Here is a 22,472-nt window from a genome sequence, read left to right as displayed (position 1 = left end):
TGGGAAGAGAAAGGGTGGGTGGCTGTGGGGCAGGAGAAGAAGAGTGCCAAAACACCAGGGAGGGAGGGAGGAAGGGGGTGTTTTGGAATGTTCTGGGATCCAGAGCTCTGAAGGCAAACCAAAACGCATTCCCCAAAATGTCACAACGAGTGGAACGCCCATTGCATATCCTTCGTCCCAGCTCTTCCATTATCTCTATATTAATTCCACCTTGTCAAAGAGATGATTGACTGACTATTGATATGAAGCAGAGTGTCTTAATTGTTGTTCTCAGCTACTCCTGAAGATGTTGGATATTGTGAATTGGCTAGGGTAATGTTGTGTATGTAGTCCAAGCCTCCTCAATCATCCCCTCTCTGTACATTTCATGCCTGTTTTCTCAGACTAGTAATTATGGCCATCTCTTATTGCTCACCACGCCTCTCGTACTGCTCAGTGATTGGGCCTTGCATGTTATGATTAAGCCTCAGAAACAAACAAACAACACAAGCAAACCTCTTTCCCATATAGGCCTGCACAGAGATATGACTTGCACTGAAATGCACCTAAAACCGGGGTCATATAAGCAGAGCAGGATACTTGTTCACTTCCTACCGCTGTGCGAGGGTGTGTGAATGAGAGAGGCCGAAAGAAAGAGAACAAAACAAAAAAACGAGCGACAACAATAGAGAGAAAGCACAAGTGAGAAGTAAGGCGACGTAGAGCAGTTTGGGATAGGGGCCCCAGGTAGAGTAGATATAATATCTCTCTTACTTGACCATCTGAGGTCGTCCTCCACCTTGCATGTCTTCAGAGTTGGTGGGTCAATCTGGTCAGACCACAGGGCTGCAATGGACATAGATAGTATATGTTAATGAAGGAGAATTTAGACATGACACTAGCCTGACACTACTGTAGTCTGGGCGGGTATGACAACGACCTCATTACATGAGTGTTTCTAATTCTGATGCACAGTAGAAGCGCAGGAGGATTAGAGAGAATTGTTTCCGGTTATGATTCTGTAGGTTCTGTGCATGTACTGTGTTCGAGTGAGGGGAGTGCAGATCTCTTCAATGCCCTAAAAAAAGCCAGCAGCATGTCAAAGCTATCTGAGTGTGGTGGTTTGGCTGTCTACCTGTGACAGGCTTGCCTGTGCTGACTGAGCAGAGAGGAGGGCAGAAGGGGAGCTCTCACTGGAGTGAGACTAGAGAGAGGGCTTGGGAAAACAGGGCTGAGGGGCTGATGGAGCTAACAGAGATATTTTGGTTTCTCAGGGGTCTGGGAGGAAGAGGTGTGAGGCCTTTGTTGGCCTGTCCAGTCAGCCTGTCAGGGAGAGAAGAATCCTTACAAGCGCATGAGCGCGTGAGACCCTGGTTCACACTCAATGGCCACACCGCAGGAAGCTGACAATTTGACATGCAAAGAGTGTTAGTTTGCTCTCGGACAGAGATAGGGCAATTGTTACAAGCCAAACTGCACGAATGAACCGTGGACCTCAAACACACATGCTTTTACTTGTACACGCTCACACATGCACACACATGGCCACACATTCTCAAAAAACCACTAGTTCATATACAGATTCAGACATACTGATAGCAGTGAAACGGTTAGACGTTGGCAGTCATATACTGTATCTCCTGTTATGAACAAAAATATAAATGCAACATGCAACAATTTCACCGATTTTACTGAGTTACAGTTCAAATAAGGAAATCAGTCAATTGAAATGAATAAATTAGGTCCTAATCTATTGATTTCACATGACTGGGCAGGCCCACCCACTTGGGAGCCAGGCACACCCACTGGGGAGCCAGGCTCAGCCAATCAGAATTACAGACAAAAAATACTTGTCAGTTTCATCAGCTGTCCGAGTGGCTGGTCTCAGACGATCCCGCAAGTGAAGAAGCCTGATGTGGAAGTCCTGGGGCTGGCATGGTGACACGTGGTCTGCAGTTGTGAGGCCGGTTGGACGTACTGCCAACAACGTTGGAGGCGGCTTATGGTAGAGAAATGGACATATAATTCTCTGGCAACATCTCTGGTGGACATTCCTGCAGTCAGCATGCCAATTGCCACTCCCTCAAAGCTTGAGACGTCTGTGACGTTGTGTGACAAAACTGCACATTTTAAAGTGGCCTTTTATTGTATCCAGCACAAGGTGCACCTGTGTAAGGATCATGCTGTTTAATCAGCTACTTGATATGCCACACCTGTCAGGGGGATGGATTATCTTGGCAAAAGAGAAATGCTCACTAACAGGGATGTAAACAAATTTGTGCACAAAATGTAAGAGAAATAAGATTTTTGTGGGTATGGACAATTTCTGGGATATTTTATTTCAGCTCATGAAACATGGGACCAACACTTTATATGTTGCGTTTGTATTTTTGTTCAGTATACTGCAACTCTAAAATGTGCAGTTTTTTCCACACAACACAATGCCACAGATGTCTCAAGTTTTGAGAGAGCGTGCAATTGTCATGCTGACTGCAGGAATGTCCTCCAGAGCTGTTGCCAGAGAACTGAATGTTAAATTCTCTACCATAAGCTGCCTCCAACGTCATTTTAGAGAATTTGGCAGTACATCCAACCAGAACACGTGTATGGCGTCATGTGGGCGACCGGTTTGGGGATGTCAACGTTGTAAACAGAGTGCCCTATGGTGGCAGTGGTGTTATGGTATAGGCAGGCATAAGCTATGGACAACGAACACAATTGCATTTTATCGATGGCAATTTGAATGCACAGAGATACTGTGATCAGATCCTGAGGCCCATTGTCTCGCTATTCATCTGCTGCTATCACTTCATGTTTCAGCATGATAATGCACGACCTTATGTCGCAAGGATATTTACACAATTCCTGTGAGCTGAAAATGTCCCAGCTCTTCCATGGCCTGCATACTCACCAGACATGTCACCCATTGAGCATGTGTGGGATGCTCTGGGTCGATGTGTACAACAGCGTGTTACAGTTCCCGTCAATATTCAGCAACTTTACACAGCCATTGAAGAGGAGTGGGACAACATTCCACAGGCCACAATCAACAGCCTGATCAACTCTATGCGAAGGAGATGTGTTGCGCTGCATTAAACAAATGGAGGTCACACCACATACTGACTGGTTTTCTGATCCACGCCCAAACCTTTTTCTAAAGGTACTGTATCTGTGACCAACAGATGCATATCTGTATTCCCAGTCATGTGAAATCCATACATTAGGACCTAATGAATTTATTCCAATTGACTGATTTCCTCATATGAACTGTAACTGTAACTCTGTAAAATCGTTGAAATTGTTGGCTGTTGCGTTTATATTTTTGTTCAGTATATTTATATTGCAGATTTGACATGAACATACAGTAACTAAGGCCTGGAGAGTTCCTGGTCATGTCCCTGTCCCTAGCCGGGCTACAGTAACACTACACTATAGTATGAGCTGAGGAACAACATCCTAACCGCTATATTAGCAGTTGTGATCCTGACCTTGAGAGGGGCCAGGAACAGGGGGAGGAGGTGGAGGGGGATGTTCACCTATGCCCACACTGGGCCCAGGCTGGCTGGGGTTGGGGTGTGTAAAAGCTCTCTCACCCCCGGAGCTACTCTACTTCCTCTCCAAAGGCCCGGATCAGCACTTAGCCTCTGAGAGGTCCCGCGCTTCGCCCCACAATGGGAAATTCTTACACATAAATGGGGTTATTCAGAAAGGTTTCGAAGCAGCTGGTGCGATCCGCTCAAGAAAATAAACATTTCCTTCAAATATTTTGATTGGCTGGTGGACAACGTCAATACCAGCGGCACAGATTACCCCTGTTAATATGAGTCTCAGCCCCCTGGGTGGGGATAGAGATTGGGGGAAGGGGGTAGGTGCATTAGGGGTAGAAGACGACGGCCGCGTCACAAATATGAACGTTTTTGGGGTGGCATCAGTGATGGCTGGGAAGACACAAATAAACACATGCTCTGCTTTTTGAAGTGCATTTGGAGATGAAAGGGACAAAATGGCGTCTGTCCTCATGACTCCGGATTCGGCAGCGCCTCAGAGACATGTAATGCGCCTGTCGTAATGAAGCGTGTCATTGAGACACAGTGAATGCTGGGCCTTGTGCTGGCTTCCTGTTTCGCTTAGGCCCTAGGCGTCACCACAGAGAGATAGAGAAAGAGAGAAAGAAAGAGAGAGAGAGAAAGAGAGAAAGAGAGAGAGAGAGAAAGCGAGAGAGACGCCAGCGAGGAAGGGAGAGGGAGAGAGCGTGTTAGAGAGCGAGTGAGAGGGGAGGAACATGGCCTTGGCTCAGCTATGTGGGACATTTGATATGTCTTTTGAGCCCTCACTTAAACATGAGTAAAAACAAACACATCGACTGAAAAATCCTATGTTCTATTTGAGAGCCCCCTGCCCTGCCTCCCTTTCCCCTCGCCTCAGACTCAATAGAGACTGTTCATTGCGCACATGTAGTTTCTGTAATTGCTGAAATGTAAAGCTCGACCCGGCTCTGATGTTAAATTATAACTAACACAAACAGTTGAGTCTGGGGAAAAAAGCTCTCTTTTCTCTTTTTCCAGCTTACTGTTTAGAGATGGCTTCAAAAGAGTTTTTTTTAAATTGGAGAACAAAAACATTTTCAGTTTGAATAATTCAGATCTAACTAAGGTCACAAAAACAGAGTAACCACAAGTGCAGCTCTTAGGCACCATAACAAATAAACCCCATGGCGACCATTGATATATTATGTAAATACAGCGCGAAAGAAGTAAAACAGAATCTCTCGTCGCTGGTCTGGATTCCCGCTAGTTTTGGTTGCATTTGGCCTGAGAGCTCCTTTCCTGTATGGGTTTGGCACGGACCAGCATGCATTGCTGCCCAAATGGAGCTTGGAGCCAACAGCATCTCCACCAGGCTCACAGCATGGCCACCTCTCTCTGGTCTTGTCCTGACAGACAGTCAATGACCCACAAACCAACACAATAACCTAGTAAGCACATCTGGTACTAAACAGAGACATGGAGGCACGATGCTTTGACCTTTCCCTCTATAAGCATGTGTTATGTGCCCGGCTGCATGTTCCAGGGACTGGCATACTTGTGTCTTACAGTGACTCTTTGTTGGTTATAATTGGTTGATAATGTCCTGCTGGGTGTTAGAGTGGTTTTGAGGTTTGAGGTAGACACAGATCCAGGATCAGATTACCCAACTCCACATCCTAACATTTACCATTAGGAGGATTAAATAATATCTGACCCTGGACTAGCGGTTAGGGGCTCTGGGTCTGATCAGGGCTGTTAGTGGTAGACTGGAGCAGGCATTCGCTTGGGGGGCCAGCCGGCTTGTTTATGTGGAGTAAACAGTGTGGTCACTGTGGACAGGAGAGGAGGGGTAGAACCTCCCTCTAGCTAGCAGGACTTTCACAACCAGAGAGAATCCGGGATAGATTCACCTGTTTGACCTTTCACCACAGCAGAACTGCTGCAGATGTATGCCATTGGAAGATTTTTGGTTTATTGGTGGAGTATCTACGGTAACCATCAGTAAATTGTTTTATTTTGACCCCTGCTATTTTGTAACCTATACCATACAGGTGCCACGGCTTAGCATTCGACCTTGTGAACAGTATTATATAATTAATACAACTAGAGTGTGTTTTATCACTCACAGCCAACACACACACACACCACAAGTTTATTGGGCCCTCATCAAAGCAGTGGAGCACTTGACTAGATGGCCGAAAGGTATGCTAGTATCTGATATTCATCTCCAGTCAGAAAAACACAGGTGTTGGAACAAATAGCATGTTAAATGATACTACCTCAAAAGGGAAAATACTTTCTTTTGGATGATTCAATTGCTGCTGTCTTTTTTTCTTAAAACACATTTAAGTTAAAAGAGCAACTTTGTTCTGGCGATCTTGTTTAGTTTAGTCTCCTTTTGAAAAGGGAAAGAGGAAAACTGAAATCAGGATTATTTCTGTAGTGTCCCGTTGAGATCAAATATTTTTTCCATTTAATCTTAACATCTTTGTCTGGATGGTAAGACTGGTATGAGCTGTAGACTTTATACACAGGGTGTGTTAAGGAGATTGCATTCTCTAAAAATCATTAAAACACACATACACACACCACACACCTGACATTTAGTAAACCAGAATAACAATTTTGTAGTCGATTGTCTGAGTGTGAGATTTGCTTGACTGCCCTGGCAGAGCCACACACACAGCTCCCCACACGCCCTCCCGTAGGATCATTCCTCACGGCAGCCTCACCTGTGGTCACGGCTGAACAAAAACAAGCGGCTAGCCGAGCAAGCGCAGTGTCTGCCAGGGCTTGAATCCTGTCACTGCATGCGCTGTAATGAGCTCTTAATTATCCTGGCTGTCTAGAGCGCTAGCAGAGCTTGCAACATTGGCACGTAACTGTGTGTGTGGTGTGTGTTTGTTAGAACATACTGTGTGTGTGCGTGTTTGTTACCACATACTGTGTGTGTGTGTGTATACGTCTGAGAATCCCGCGCAGCGTTTAGCAGACGTCTCAAAAGCGTTGTGTTGACAACAAAACTCTGTCTCTGTTTCATGGCTCAGACAACAATATGAAGCAAAGGGCTTCATTAGGATGATGATATTGTATTTTCTCACGTTGTCGTCAGCTGGAAAGTCCAGGTTTATGTGTGGATAATGGAAAACATTTTTTTTTGCAACAGCAAGGTGGGAATCAATTTAATTATAAAGTGTTGACGGCTCACTCATCTATTACCCTGTGATCCTCCGCAAAATACAACTCTGCCTGCGACGGCTGCCAAAAGCAGAGGCGTGTGTCGTGTTTATATGTAAATACATCCCTGTTTCCAAATATATTTATTACAAAAGGTACTATTTTAGTTTGAGCTGGGTTTGTAGTTGTGTGTTGTCTAAGCTGGCATGGAGATGCCCAGGTTTATATGTCACTGGATAGCTGAGAGGAGGGCGAATGTATCTTCATAGTTATTGAATTATTATGCACTAGCCCTGAGCTACAAAGTCGTGATGGTAATATCAGAGATTAAGGTGTGTGGTTTTACAGTCCTCCACGCACGCACACACACACACAGAGACAGACAGACACACACTCTTCAGAGAGGGCCCCTAGCACCTGCAGGTGTTGTGTGGAATCAGTTTGGAGCTCTATACCTCTCATCCCTGGCGGCTCATTAATGTGTTGTGTCTATGTTGGAGGTGTGTGTGCATGTGTGTTTGTGTGTGGGGGGTTGTGCATATATATACGCCCCACGTGTTTGTGAGTGTGCCCTGTGTGTGTGTGTGTGTGTGTGTGTGTGTGTGTGTGTGTGTGTGTGTGTGTGTGTGTGTGTGTGTGTGTGTGTGTGTTCTACTGGTGCAGGTCTTTGAGATCTGACAGGCCTATGAAGAGGTAATTCATGCCCTAATCCTCCTGCAGCTATGCAGACAAGTACAGAGCCTTTCTTCACATGCCATCCCAGCATTGTCTGTACACCTCTCCTGCTAGACAGTTTGGAGATATTAAGAAATCCCTTATGGATAAGTCCCTCTGGATAAGCTTACCTGCCATGGCCCTTCCATTGGCAGACAACACGCAGTAAAGTACAGAACCCAAACTTAATATCATGAAATATATATTGTATCTCTGTCTAAATGCCAACTAATCCTGGTCCTACTGGTCCACAACACTAGCAGATGATTTTCCTTGGCCATGTTCAGTACATTACATGGCACTTATAGAGGAACAACAACATCAGTTAAACTAAGTCCAAGCTGGTGCTGATAACCACAGTTGTGTAAGCTGAGTTGTACGATAGGTAGGTCCACAGTGGTGAGTCAGGAGCACAAGGCTAAACCCCATGAGAGATACACTTCCACCCACAGATAGCAAAACACTCCTAAACACACTGATAGAGACTCATTAACTGGGAAGTAGCCTTACTCTGTCTGTCAGCCTTAACCCCCTGCATGAGAACTAGGGAGTGGGTGGGAGAGGACATCGTGTATGTGTGTGTGCCTCGTGTGTGTTTGTGTCTGTGTGTCTGTTCGTGTTTTGTCTGCACACATCCAGACATGCCATCACGTTAAGAAGCTCTGACACACAGTACCAGTCAAAAGTTTGTACACACCTACTCATTCCAGGGGTTCTTTATTTTTACTATTTTCTACATTGTAGAATAACAGTGAAAACATCAACTATTTAATAACACATATGGAATCATGTAGTAACCAAAAAAGTGATAAACAAATCAAAATATATTTTATATTTGAGATTCTTCAAAGTAGCCACCCTTTGCCTTGATGACAGCTTTGCACACTCTTGGCATTCTCTCAACCAGCTTCATGAGGTAGTCACCTGGAATCCATTTCAATTAACAGGTGTGCCTTGTTTAAAGTTAATTTGAGGAATTATTTCCTCAATGTGTTTGGGCCAATCAGTTGTGTTGTGACAATGTAGGGGTGGTATACAGAAGATAGCCCTATTTATGGCAAGAACAGCTAAAAAAAGCAAAGAGAAATGACAGTCCATCATTACTTTAAGACATGAAGGTCATTCAATATGGAACATTTCAAGAACGTTGAAAGTTTCCTCAAGTGCAGTCGCAAAAACCATTAAGCGCTATCATGAAACTGTCTCTTATGAGGACCACCACAGGAAAGGAAGACCCAGAGTTACCTCTGCTGCAGAGGATAATAAATTCATTAGAGTTAACTGCACCTCAGATTGCAGCCCAAATAAATGCTTCACAGAGTTCAAGTATCAGACACATCTCAACATCAACTGTTCAGAGGAGACTGTGTGAATCAAGCCTTAATGGTCAAATTGCCGCAAAGAAACCACTACTAAAGGACACCAATAAGAATATACTTTCTTGGGCCAAGAAACACAAGCAATGGAGATTAGGCTGGTGGAAATCTGTCCTTTGGTCTGATGAGTCAAAATGTGAGATTTTTGGTTCCAATCGCCATGTCTTGGTGAGACGCAAAGTAGGTGAACGGATGATCTCCGCATGTGTGGTTCCCACCATGAAGCATGGAGGAGGAGGTGTGATAGTGTGGGGGTGCTTTGCTGGTGACACTGTCAGTGATTTATTTAGAATTCAATGCACACTTAACCAGCATGGCTACCACAGCATTCTGCAGCGATACGCCATCCCATCTGGTTTGCGCTTAGTGGGACTATCATTTGTTTTTCAACAGGACAATGACCCATAACACACCTGCTGGCTATGTAAGGGCTATTTGACCAAGGAGAGTGATGGAATGCTAAATCAGATGACCTGGCCTCCACAATCACCCGACCTCAACCCGATTTAAGATGGTTTGGGATGAGTTGGACCATAGAGTGAAGGAAAAACAGCCAACAAGTGCTCAGTATATGTGGGAACCTTCAAGACTGTTGGAAAAGCATTCCAGGTGAAGCTGGTTTAAAGCATGCCAAGAGTGTGCAAAGCCATCATCAAGGCAAATGGAAAATAATCTAAAAGAAGAAGAATCTAAAATATCAAATATATTTTAATTTGTTTAAATTTTTTTGGTTACTACCTGATTCCATATGTGTTAATTCAAAGTTTTGATGTCTTCACTATTATTCTACAATGTAGAAAATAGTACAAATAAAGAAACCCTTAAATGAGCAGGTGTGTCCAAACTTTTGACTGGTACTATATGTCTGAGAGCGAACTTCCACCCACGTACCCCCTCTCCCCTAAGACACACACACCTCCTTCCCCCTGTCTCCATTGCAGATCTGCCCTGTTGTGCCAGTCAGTCTGAGACTGACGTGATTGCGGAGGAAGCGGGCGGCTGTGAGATTCCTGAGGCTGTAGAGTGGTGTGGTGAACCAGCTCCAGCCCCAGTGCCTTGGCCAGGCTGTTTGGCAGTGATCAGGTTGCCACCTGGCCCCAGACTGGACCCTGTGACCGATGCAGGGCATCCGGGGACAGAGCTGGCATGAGTGAGCGGCCCCTGCCAGTAAATGTACTGGACCCTCCCCCGGGTCTGGGCTCTCATATCAGTAGGGAGGGTTGTACTCAACCTGGGGCTTCAGCCTGCCACATACAGGCTAACTCAGCCCATAAAGTGAGAACAACACCGTCAGTTCATTATGTGTCACAGTCAGACCATACAGGGTAACTCGGCTCATAAGACCACAGCCATGAGCTGTTCACTCCCTTACCGTCAGGGCAGATGATATTGGAGCATGAGGTCTGATACAGGCTCAGAGACCGTTTCTATCTACAAGCCATCAGACTGCTGAACGCTTGAACTGGACTGACCAACTGGACCACCTGGACTGACCCCTGACTCTCTACACCTTAGCAAGCACTCACACACACATAAACTCCTGTATTATACGTATTCCAAAAGGTTTATTCTATTCTACTGAGCCATTTACTTTATGTTCCTATTCTTATCTTTTATTATTTCTTAATGTTGTTTCATTGTCCAGAAGGAAGCTGCAAGTAACCATTTACTTGTAGTGTATACCATGTGTATCCTGTACATACGACTAATAAAACTTGAAACTGATAGCAAAGTCAGCTCTCACTGTCGGCAGGGAGAAGCATTTGTACCGCTAACCCCTATATACAGTGCTGTAGCAGAAGGTGGAGTGTTTTGTGATGAGTGAGCAACACTGACTTGGGACAGACGGTGTGAGTGAGTCAGTGTGATAGTTGTTCCTGTCTGGTCAGCGGCCCTACCTTGTATCTGGGACTGGGTAGAGGGCCCCAGGTGGCTCTGGGACATGGGCCGGGGCTGGGGGTTACCAGGCCCCATCCTCAGGCTGGCCCGCTGGTAGCGCTCAATCTCTGTCAGCCTATCAGAGAACTGCATCTTCTGGGGATCCTCCATCTTCACCCTGTGTCCTGAAAGAGAGTGAGAGAGGGAGAGAAAAAGAGAGAGAGAGGAGAGCCAAGTTACCACCTACACAGCCGGGAAATCATGGCTCTTTATTATTTTTTCCCAGCGGTACCAAATGGTCAAAAATAGTAAAAGCAATAACACATCCAAATGTTAGGTCTGCTGTAATATTTGAGTTTTATTTCCTCAGGTCTGTCCATGGGCACCAGCAGTTTACAGCTTATTAGGTTTTGTGAGGGTTTGTTTAGAAGTGGAATGGTTATATTGGCAATGGCATCCCATTCTATTCTAAGACATAATTAGTGTGAAAACAGTGACAGAATTATATACATGAATAAAGGCCACTGTCCTCCACCAACTAATCTGATTCAGTCAGATTATATGAAAGCTTTCTTAGAAATATAACAGTACTCATAGAATGTTGACAGGCACTGGACTTGTGGTTGAGCTAAACTTGCAATTGCCTGTGCGTTAAAATCAGATAAACATTCATATAGGAATAGCACTAATATTCCGGTGTATATCAATAGTACTAGCACAATAATATAATTATAGTATGATAATAATAGTATGAAATTGTTTAACTTTACGGCATGAGAAAATTCTGCACTCAGATGTACAACCCCAGACTGGGTCTGCTCGTCGAAATGGTGACTATACGTCATACAGCGACTCAGGTCTGACCAAGCAGTTACTCAGTGAGGGAAACACCCAGGAATTGCTCCTAGACTATATTACTCATCAGACTGGAACACACTGTGTGGACGGTTGCGCGTATGTGCATGTGTGTGTGTGTGTGACGAGAGAGGTGGGAATGTACGAGAAAAAGCATATTTGGCACCTCGAATACATTTGATCTGAACAAGACTTGGAAAGACAAATCACTACACTCAAACCCAAATCACTTTGAATAGTTTTTCTTAAAAGTTATACTTGAAAGGCTAATTCCAGTGCAATCTCTCTGCAGCTTTGCTTTATCTTGGCCAGGTCGTAGTTGTAAATGAGAACTTGTTCTCAACTGGCCTCCCTGGTTAAATAAAGGTGTTCTCAACTGGCCTACCTGGTTAAATAAAGGTGTTCTCAACTGGCCTACCTGGTTAAATAAAGGTGTTCTCAACTGGCCTACCTGGTTAAATAAAGGTGTTCTCAACTGGCCTACCTGGTTAAATAAAGGTGTTCTCAACTGGCCTACCTGGTTAAATAAAGGTGTTCTCAACTGGCCTACCTGGTTAAATAAAGGTGTTCTCAACTTGCCTACCTGGTTAAATAAAGGTGTTCTCAACTGGCCTCCCTGGTTAAATAAAGGTGTTCTCAACTGGCCTCCCTGGTTAAATAAAGGTGTTCTCAACTGGCCTACCTGGTTAAATAAAGGTGTTCTCAACTGGCCTCCCTGGTTAAATAAAGGTGTTCTCAACTGGCCTACCTGGTTAAATAAAGGTGTTCTCAACTTGCCTACCTGGTTAAATAAAGGTGTTCTCAACTGGCCTACCTGGTTAAATAAAGGTGTTCTCAACTGGCCTACCTGGTTAAATAAAGGTGTTCTCAACTGGCCTCCCTGGTTAAATAAAGGTGTTCTCAACTGGCCTCCCTGGTTAAATAAAGGTGTTCTCAACTGGCCTCCCTGGTTAAATAAAGGTGTTCTCAACTGGCCTCCCTGGTTAAATAAAGGTGTTCTCAACTGGCCTCCCTGGTTAAATAAAGGTGTTCTCAACTGGCCTACCTGGTTAAATAAAGGTGTTCTCAACTGGCCTACCTGGTTAAATAAAGGTGTTCTCAACTGGCCTACCTGGTTAAATAAAGGTGTTCTCAACTGGCCTACCTGGTTAAATAAAGGTGTTCTCAACTGGCTTCCCTGGTTAAATAAAGGTGTTCTCAACTGGCCTACCTGGTTAAATAAAGGTGTTCTCAACTGGCCTCCCTGGTTAAATAAAGGTGTTCTCAACTGGCCTACCTGGTTAAATAAAGGTGTTCTCAACTTGCCTACCTGGTTAAATAAAGGTGTTCTCAACTGGCCTACCTGGTTAAATAAAGGTGTTCTCAACTGGCCTACCTGGTTAAATAAAGGTGTTCTCAACTGGCCTCCCTGGTTAAATAAAGGTGTTCTCAACTTGCCTACCTGGTTAAATAAAGGTGTTCTCAACTGGCCTACCTGGTTAAATAAAGGTGTTCTCAACTGGCCTCCCTGGTTAAATAAAGGTGTTCTCAACTGGCCTCCCTGGTTAAATAAAGGTGTTCTCAACTGGCCTCCCTGGTTAAATAAAGGTGAAATAAAAAAAGACGTGTATTTAACATGTGGTGTCACAACAGAAAATGAAATTGTTTACATAAATATTGCCAGTGTATATTCTACACACACCTAAATGCCATACGTGAGTCCGGATGAGGGACTCCTCTAATGGAGGAAGGGCTTTATATGTAACTATCAATGCAACAGACACATGTCTGAAAGAGCATGTAAACATTGTGGTTTTCTCCCTGGCATCTCTAATGTGAAGTAATGGCTGGATTTGAATATTTTATCACTATATAAAGGGGGCCAGCAGACAGACTGATATGGATTTTGCCCATCCTCTCTCCAGACTTGACCCATGGGTAATATATCCTCCCTGCCTGCGACTTGACCCAAGGGTAATATATCCTCCCTCCCTGCGACTTGACCCAAGGGTAATATATCCTCCCACCCTGCGACTTGACCCATGGGTAATGTATCCTCCCGTTTACCACTCTGTCCATTTGGTAGAGATCACTCCCTCTTCTCTTTTCATACAATATAGAATTCTCTTTCTCGCCCCTGCCCTCCTTCCCACACACACAGACGTACACACACCAATGATGTGGACTGAGCTTGGCTCCCAAGTAGAATTGAACAGTATACAATGCTTCCAATGGCTAGATGCAGACACATTCAAATCAACACTCACATGCATGCACATAACAAAACATAGATAAATACCCATAACCCGCACAATCACCTCCCCCATCACACACACCAACACATTTTCTCTTGCCAGTAAAAAAAACACCCACACATGTTAACTCACATACTCACACTGGGATCAACACCCTCCCCTGTGTGTGTGTGTGTGTGTGTGTGTGTGTGTGTGTGTGTGTGTGTGTGTGTGTGTGTGTGTGTGTGTGTGTAATCCGTTACATGTAAAGGATAAAAATAAAAAATAAACTGTAATCCATTCCGTTACCAGCTAAAATATTGTAATCCGATTACAGATACTTTTGAAACTTCGAGGATTACTTTTAAATTCAGAAAGGGTGTTTATTTGACACCTTTCTGTTTTCTAAATGACATTCAAATGAGCATTGAAAAAGATGCAAGTTTGACCACAAGTCAGAGACCACTATGATGACACACCACATGTGTTTGATGGATCACAGGAAAATAGCAGGAATCGGCTTTAGTAGGCTAAGCTATGTCTTCCAATGATACTGCCAATGATTATCCAACTTGAATAAAGGTAAGAGGTAAGGATTACAGTAGTGGTGTAGCCTACGGCGATATGGATATCACTTATTATTGTTATCTACATAGCACATTGATGTGAATCACACTGCTGCTCTCTCATTTAGGTATTTGCTCCTTACGGATTGGGGTTGTTGTGGATGGCTGTTCACAAATCTAAATGTGTATTTTAACCCAGTAATGGTTGAATTGATTACGTTTAAACTGCCTATCAATCATTGTTTTTGCAACTAGTGCGGATACAAGCCTATGAAATAAAGGTTTGATGGGGTCCCTCCATCTAAAGTCCTCTGAGGTATTGTGTTCCATACCTTCAACCACTAGTTTCATTTAAGAAGACTAGTGGGGCGTTCTCATGTGTGCTGATCAAATCTCATGTGTGCTGATAAAAAAACATAGGCCTAATGCTCAAACTTGCACACTTTTGATAGACTTACATATCTGCATATATTATCAAGAAATCAAAGTGTAACCAACAAAAATGTAAACAATAGGTCTATAGCAAATGCAGTATATGGCATTCATTTTTCACGTTCAAATAGCACTTTTAGGTAGTGCTCAAAGCAAGCCATTCCATGAGAGCAACATTTATTTTTCAACTCGAGGCAATGAATCCAATCAGTCCTCCATGACAACAAAAATCATAAACAACAGAGTAGGGCTTTCTAATAAGTCCTTAGTTTTGGGCTTATGCTCATGTAAAACATTTTGGCTAATCTATATTTCCTATTTTGGAAGGGGTATTACATTAATTGGAATGACTGGAAATCTGACAGACTTTGGAATTTAATGTAAATATACAATTGCATTATTATTGTTATATGTAGTAGAAAGCGATGGGTTAGAAGACGCCTGCATAACCCATAAAGTAAAATGCAACATCCATTTATGGCCAGCTATGTCAACTCTAACATTGATTTATCCTGCAATAGATGTCTTTCAATTGGTAATATAAATGTTTGTCTTCTAATGCCTCTTTAGGGGAAAGTAATCTAAAAGTAACGGAATGTAACCAGATTACGTTACTGAGTTTGGGTAATCCAAAAGTTACATTACTGATTACAATTTTGGACAGGTTACTGTAACGGATTAAATTTAAAAAGTAACCTACCCAACTGTGTGTCTGTGTGTGTGTGTGCATATGGATGAGAAATGTGACTGAATGCGGAGACCAGGGCTGTTGGACATCTCCAGCTGTTTGTGTTCCCTGTGTTGGAAGTCAGACTTGTAGTAGGATGCAGTAAAAGTGAGTGACCCCACCTATACACCCACCATCTCACTATGACACAGGGACACAGTCTACTCCAGACACACCCGCTTAAGCACACTTATACTCACACACTTTTACAACTAGTATCTTGTTATTCACACATTTCTGAACCCAGTCCCCCTCCCAGTCCCCACACCATCGAGAGGGAAAGTGGGACACACACAGGCAGCTACAGAGCTTAGCTGGCTCCATCTCCCACACAGACACTGTGGCTACTGTCTGCTCCACCCCAGAGCAGGGGAGGCCAGGAGAAACGGCCCTCCAAATATAGACCAATAGTTAGTGCAGTTATTAAGAGATTTACACCACCTCAAACGGCTGAGGTCAGGGAAATGATACATCCCAGCTCTGTGGAAGAAGAAAAAAACAACCAGGGGGAAAATGTAGATTTGGTCACTTTTTCTGTGGCCTGTGGTGGTCTGGGATGAATTGGTTGGCGCTTTGGGGATGAAAGTGATTGTACCGCATGATCACACACACACACACACACACACACACACACACACACACACACACACACACACACACACACACACACACAGCAGTGGATCTAGTGGCTCAGGTCCAGCTGGCAGGGAGTGTGTGGCGACACACTGTACTGTACTTCCAGTAGAGGGTTTGGCCAGCCATGAGAGAGAACTATAGGAGCAGAGCTGAGGCTTCATTAGGACCATGCCTGGTGCTCATTACCCCAAACCCCACAGTTACTGTTAACACCACTAATCAACTCACATGGTCGACTCTAGCTCTCCTCTCTTCCCCCTCATTCCCGACTTCCTCTCTGTCTGTCCCCTCTTTCTCCTTTTCTCTCTCTCGCCCTCCCTCCCTCTCATTTACTTTTTTTTATAGAAGAGAAAACTTCAGCAGTTTCCCATCTGGAAGCTAACACAGTTTATACAGTATACACAACCTTCCTCCTGTTTTCTTCTGTTAGATATCATCACCACTCTAAGCCTCAGAGAGAGGAAATGGATTGGTGCGATGGAGGGAGAATGGATGATTGGCTTTTCTAGTCCCTGTCTTGGCCTTGGTTAAGAGACCGACAGAGCCCATGGCCTGCTTGCTGTTCAATGCAGTGTTTAAACCTCTTTTCGGGTCTGACCCCAGCTTTTCCATGAGTGTGTCTGGTAGATTGCCAGAGGTTGACTCCCACTTTGCAGGGTCTTGACTATGGGTTTCTGCGTACCACGGACCCATTTCGGAGGGGATTGTGTGGTGGATGAATATTTTATGTGTCAGGGTGCACTTAGGAGAGAATGCACTGTTTTTTCTCTATGATATCATAACCACAAGATAGAGCTGGGAGATGGAGGCCAACGGGGAGGCAGGGATGATGTGGTTCAAACACCAGCCCTCAATACATGGAAGAGGTAAAATGGATGCCAGAAGCTGTAGATTTACTAGCTTCCTCTCTAGATGGCTGTTGCATCATCTTACAGCATTATGAGGACTGTGACGAACACATAAAAAGGTTGATACAAAATGTCTGGTATTAATGATGTACTGAAAATCCATTTCACTGAAAATCGCTTTAGAAATAATGGCTGTGCCCTTCCCACCCAGCGTTTGTGTTTTTTTTGTTTTGTTGCCCAATACAATACCATGTTATCAGCAGATTAACTAAAGACATAGGGCCTTGATGTCCCCAATGTTTTTTTGTGCTCTTCAGAACATGTAGATAGGTTCAAGTATAACAGATAAGATACATCAGTGTGGGAAACTAACCCTGTGACTGGTCCCTTTGAATTGAAACACTGATGAGCAAAATGATCAACCCTGATCGCCTACAAATTGCAATGAGCCACAAGGAACGGGATGATGAAGGTTAGTATTTGGGAATTCTAGAGCTGTGCCTATGGGCAACTCTTACTCAGAGCTCACAACCCCTTCAGACGAGCCAATCTCAGCAAGTCCCGCCCTAACCCTCTAAAGCCCATATCAGTGGAACACATAGACAGTGTTTGCTCAGAGAGTGTTTAATGACAGCTCATAAACACGGCCCGGGTCCAGCTGAATGATCACACGATACAGCTTTTTTTTCCTAACATTGAAAGAAAGAAACATATGTTCCCTTCCAAAGAGAGACACATTGAACACAAGCTTTTTTTAGTAAAGGGCTGGGCGAGTTTTCAGGGGCAAAGTGAAACTCTATCTGGACTGCAAAGGGCAATACGTGCCTTGGCCAGGACCCAGATCTGTGCTGAATATATTTGAAGTGTAAATATTTGTATTCGTCGTATAAATGGACTTGAAAGGCACTTGATAACAGACTAGAATTGGTTGAGTGCCTGTATCAGACTGAAAACGTCTAGCACACCTCTATAAGGACTATGGGCATGTCCATGTAAATGGACCCAAGTTCATAGGAGCATATCAAATTGGGTGTCAAATGAAAGCTAAGAGTCTATATTTTGGGGAAATTAAGGCATAGTTACATTTAGAAAAAAAACAATTGCATAAGTAAAGGCTTTGATTTCTGGATAAACAGGTTTAAAAGGGGTCTTACCAAAAAACAACATATTTTCTCATTTCTCTCCCTCATGAGGGAGGATAATAAAAGTTCACAGAAGTAACAAGTAAAGGTAGGCCTATCAATTGGTTATAGTGTTTTACTGATATACATTTTGTTTATGAATTATTAAGTGATTAAAACTCATAAAAAACTCCAAATTGGTAACGGAATTACCAATTAAAAATTCTGTAATGGAATTACTGCAACTGAATTGGCTACAATGGGAAATCATCACAAACCACAGTTAGGTCACCTGCTACTATCCGCCCTTCCACTGGCATACTGTTATGTTCAGCTCATAACTGTTTTATTTCTCTTTCTGTCAAACCAAGAGTGTTAAAAGTCTGAGTCTGGACAACCTCTCTATCTCTCTCTCTGGCTCTCTCTCTCTCTGGCTCTCTCTCTCTGGCTCTCTCTCTCTCTGTCTCTCTGTCTCTCTGTCTGTCTCTCTCTCTCTCTTTCTTTCTTTCTTTCTTTCTGACACCTACCCATGAGCCCCCTCTCTTTCCATTTACTATTGACAGCTTCCTCACCCACTGGGCACCGACCGACGCCAGACGTCCATGGACGTAGGAATTTGGTTAGTCCACCCTGGCCTTGACATTAGCATCCACAGACGGACCAGAGCTCTGCCTTTATACAATATATGTGTACATAGTAAGTTAGGTACCTTATATGTTGGCACTGTACCAACAGCTGTAGAGCAGAGGTCTGTGTTTGTCACTCTATTGTCATGACATGTTGATGTCAGCCTTTCCCTGTCTGTAGTGTGTGGATACAGCTGCTGAGATGATTCATAGAGTCACAAAAACAACACATACAACTAACATGCTGCTGTTGTCTCTGTTCAGTGATGTGTCTGAATATGCATGTATTAAGGGAGGAACCTTTCAAGGCAATAGGCCTTGTACTTTCTATCCTGAACTATAAACTCTCTCAAACGGTTTCTTCGTCAGTCAGAAACGTCAACCTGCCTCAGAATGACAGTTGGGAGGGTGTTGGAGTGGCGTCGGTCGGTTCGCTAGCGAACTTCCGCTTTGTGTTGGCGCTCGAATACGTTTCAACATCTGTTGAGCGAAGCATTGCGCACCTGTCTTCCTTTTCCTCCTCTCTTGACTATTTTGCCTCCTGCCTTTCCCTACCCCCTTTGACTTCCCCTTTCACTCTACTACTGGTGCCATCGAGACGCCTGAGGCTTTAGCGATCACACTGCCCCTACAACTCAAATCAATGACAGAGTTGGGTTTTAGAGGCTGTCCAATCATAGATCAGTTTAAGGCTGACCCAGAAGGATGTGAGGTTTATTTCTTAGTAGTGTTTGTGGCTGTCTAGTCTGGCTAAATGAGTTGTACAGACACACACAGAAACACGTAAACACACACACACACACACACACACACACAATGAACTCTTTTAATGTCTCTTGTTATATATATTGACGTCCGGTGTCCACGTCATGAACTGAATGGATGCATTATTTCAGATTGTAAACTATCACCATGAGACGGAGGGCCTTTAGCAAGTAGTAAATTCCACCATGGGATTCCATGATACTTACGTGGCTGTGACTAGTCGACTGTCACTCTGCCCATGTTGCACACTGAGGTCTGTGTACTGGTGGGATTTCCACAGCCTACACCAATCTATCAGGGGAAGCTTAGCTAAGCCTGGCTCTCTTCCCAGCCTGTTACTGCTGTCTGTCTGTCTGTCTATCTCTGAGCAGATGCTAGCTATGCTTCCCCTGGGGACCATCCTCAGCCTGAAATCCTCCTGTCTACAGCAGGGCTGAGAGAGAATGTGAGACCGTGATCCAGTCTTCCCGTCTTGATGAAGGGATAAGGCTGTGTGTGTGTTGTAGTGTAGTTAGAAGTGTGTGTGTGTGTGTTTAGTGAGGAATAGGGGCTATGCCACACAGGGACAGCCCTACAGTGGTGCAGGTCAGGGCAGGCAGTGTGAGTGGAGGGGTGTAGGCTAGGCCCCATACAGCCGGATCCACTAACAATAAAGAGAGGCCTGTAGCACTGAGCAATCAGCCCTCTTTTGTCCCACTACACTACTGTACGTGTGTGTCTCTCCTCTGGGGAGGGGTGATGTGTGTCAGTAGGGCGGAGGCAGTAAAGGTGGGTGAGGAGGGGGGTTGTTTTTCAGCACTTCTGCTGCAGAACAGAGAGGGCCCTTTTTTGCCCCGGTGACAGATCCTATTAAAGAAATAAGCTGCACTGAGAGTGTTGTTTTAGCTCTGGAGGTGCGAGGCTGTAGGGGTTGCAGGGATGTGTGTGCAGGGGTAGCCAGGGCTTGCTAAGCAATGAGGTGTTGGTAGGAGGGAGGGGAGGTGTCCTCTCAGATCTGTGTGAAAGGAAAGCAACCATCGTCGTCACATGCGTCAACGCAATGCTAGCAGATGTGTCAAACGGTTTCTTATTCACACCTCGGTGCGCATGAACTTAGCTACGAGCACACACAAGACCCGTCTGCACGCACACAAGACCCGTCTGCACACACACAAGGCATGTCTGCACACACACAAGGCCTGTCTGCACACATGCGCTCATGGGTCGCACACACACTGCTCAGTGACAAATGACAGGAAGGTAGACTCCAGATGTGTCAAATGGGAGGTGTGAATTTTCTTGTGTATTTGCGTGTGTGTAAGTGCATGTGAATGTTTACAAGCACGAGTTTGTTTTATTGTTGCAATATCATGTTGTTCTACACTTTAATCTCGACTCCGATCAAGGTCAGCAGAGTGCCACAGGAAAAAGCCCTGTCCACATTCTCATAGGGGGAAATTCCAATTCCTTTTTTTTATGCCCTTTTCTCTCTACACATATTCTGACCTCGAACTTAAGCATGAGAATAGCATGCTATTCACCCGCTATTCGTTTGGGTTGAAGATCTAAGAATTGAAGGTTTGGCAGAGGTGTGTCTACAGATGTACCGTATTCTGACCTTGACTTAATGCCCTCATAATTCCACACCCCTTACACGAGAGGACACCACGAATAAGGACGAGCGACCTGTAGGTTGCGGAAAAACGTTTACTTTAAAAAAAATGTACGATAGAAATAACACCAATCTCCATGCACTGTAATTTATACATTGATTAGAACTACTGTATTGATAAGACCTGGGTATATGAGTAATCCGTTTGGATAAGGGGATTGGAAATATAAATTACAATGATTTTTGATCTATTTTACCCTATGATCACTGAAAAGTGAATTTCGGCCTCTTTTCCACAGTAAAGTATAATTAGCTGTATTTATTCAGAATTTGAATTGTAGGCCTATAGCTTCATAATTTTGGGGGGGGGGATGACATTTGGAGACCCAAACCCAGGCTGTAGCCTATGGAAACATGTTCACACTGACAGTAGTGTTGAACCTACAGAGTTGATTTATGCACTGTAGAATGTTTTTCATTATATGCCCAGACCTTTCCTCTTTTTTTTAATGACCATTTCTATCATATTAAATATGAAACACTATCAGCAGCCACCGTCAGTAATACACACATACAGTGCAATGACTGTTAGTTTTCTTCCATTTGTAGCCTACTTTTTGCATCATTCCATTCCATTGACCTTTCTTTCCTCCGTCACGTCCGTGTGCCTTATGGCGTATTACATGATTGTCAATAATTAAGGGCATGTAGCCTATTTGAATAATTATGGAACGCAGACCATACCTAGCAGTTTAAACCTGGAGTCTCACAGTTCTGTGGTTAATGAGGATTAGGGTAGACTATTGTTCAACCCCTGTTGTACACTTTTCTATTCTTCCAATATTTCATGGATTAAACAATTGAATATGGCAAATTTCAGGATGAATCAAACCCCTGTATTTTTTATTCAACAATGTATTTTGTTCATAAATGCTCTCCAACCCTGTTTATGTATGATTAATAAATATTTTCCTAACCCTAAATAATGTACAAGATCAGAGTATTTTTTTAATCTACCGATTGGCGCTGAAAGGAGATGAATATGTGTGTACTTAGATGGCTTTCTGTCGTTGATCCCTATTCTGAACCTGTCTGTCGAGAAAATTATATTTAAAGGTACACCATATTTAAAGGGGATGGCTTTAGATAAATGTCCTTACTGAAAACACTATTGAATGAAAACTCCACAAGAAAATATTTTGGCCAGCAAGTTGGATGGTTTTCAGCAGTTGAATGACATTTATTCAGTGTGCGTAAGGGAACCACGCCTGCAAAGCCCATTACGCACCTGTATATGTTAAGTCTGAATACCAACTACTGAGAAGAGTTTAAATCAAAACGCATAAAAAAGGAATAGATTTCCTAAGTCTGAATTGGGCCCATAGTCCAGACCAGACATTAATATGCTATAACAGGCTGGCCAGTGGTTAGTATTTGCTGC

At 43.8% G+C, this 22,472-nt stretch overlaps 1 protein-coding gene across 5 annotated transcripts in view; it reads right to left on the bottom strand.

Moving 5' to 3' along the window:
- runx3 (RUNX family transcription factor 3) overlaps positions 1-22,472 on the bottom strand; it is a 76,942-nt gene that overhangs the window by 7,690 nt on the left and 46,780 nt on the right. For 4 of the 5 annotated variants that reach the window (XM_024429944.2, XM_024429943.2, XM_024429946.2 and 1 more), the window contains 2 exons: positions 10,672-10,836; positions 754-825 (listed from right to left, as the gene is read on the bottom strand). In XM_024429944.2, the coding sequence (XP_024285712.1) occupies positions 754-825; positions 10,672-10,836 (237 nt within the window). The remainder of the gene's footprint in view (positions 1-753; positions 826-10,671; positions 10,837-22,472) is intronic. The other variant, XM_024429948.2, reaches the window with a different exon arrangement.

This window comes from Oncorhynchus tshawytscha, linkage group LG08 (genome assembly GCF_018296145.1).
Source record: "Oncorhynchus tshawytscha isolate Ot180627B linkage group LG08, Otsh_v2.0, whole genome shotgun sequence".
Lineage (NCBI taxonomy): Eukaryota > Metazoa > Chordata > Actinopteri > Salmoniformes > Salmonidae > Oncorhynchus > Oncorhynchus tshawytscha.
This window is presented reverse-complemented; position numbering and strand designations above follow the sequence as displayed.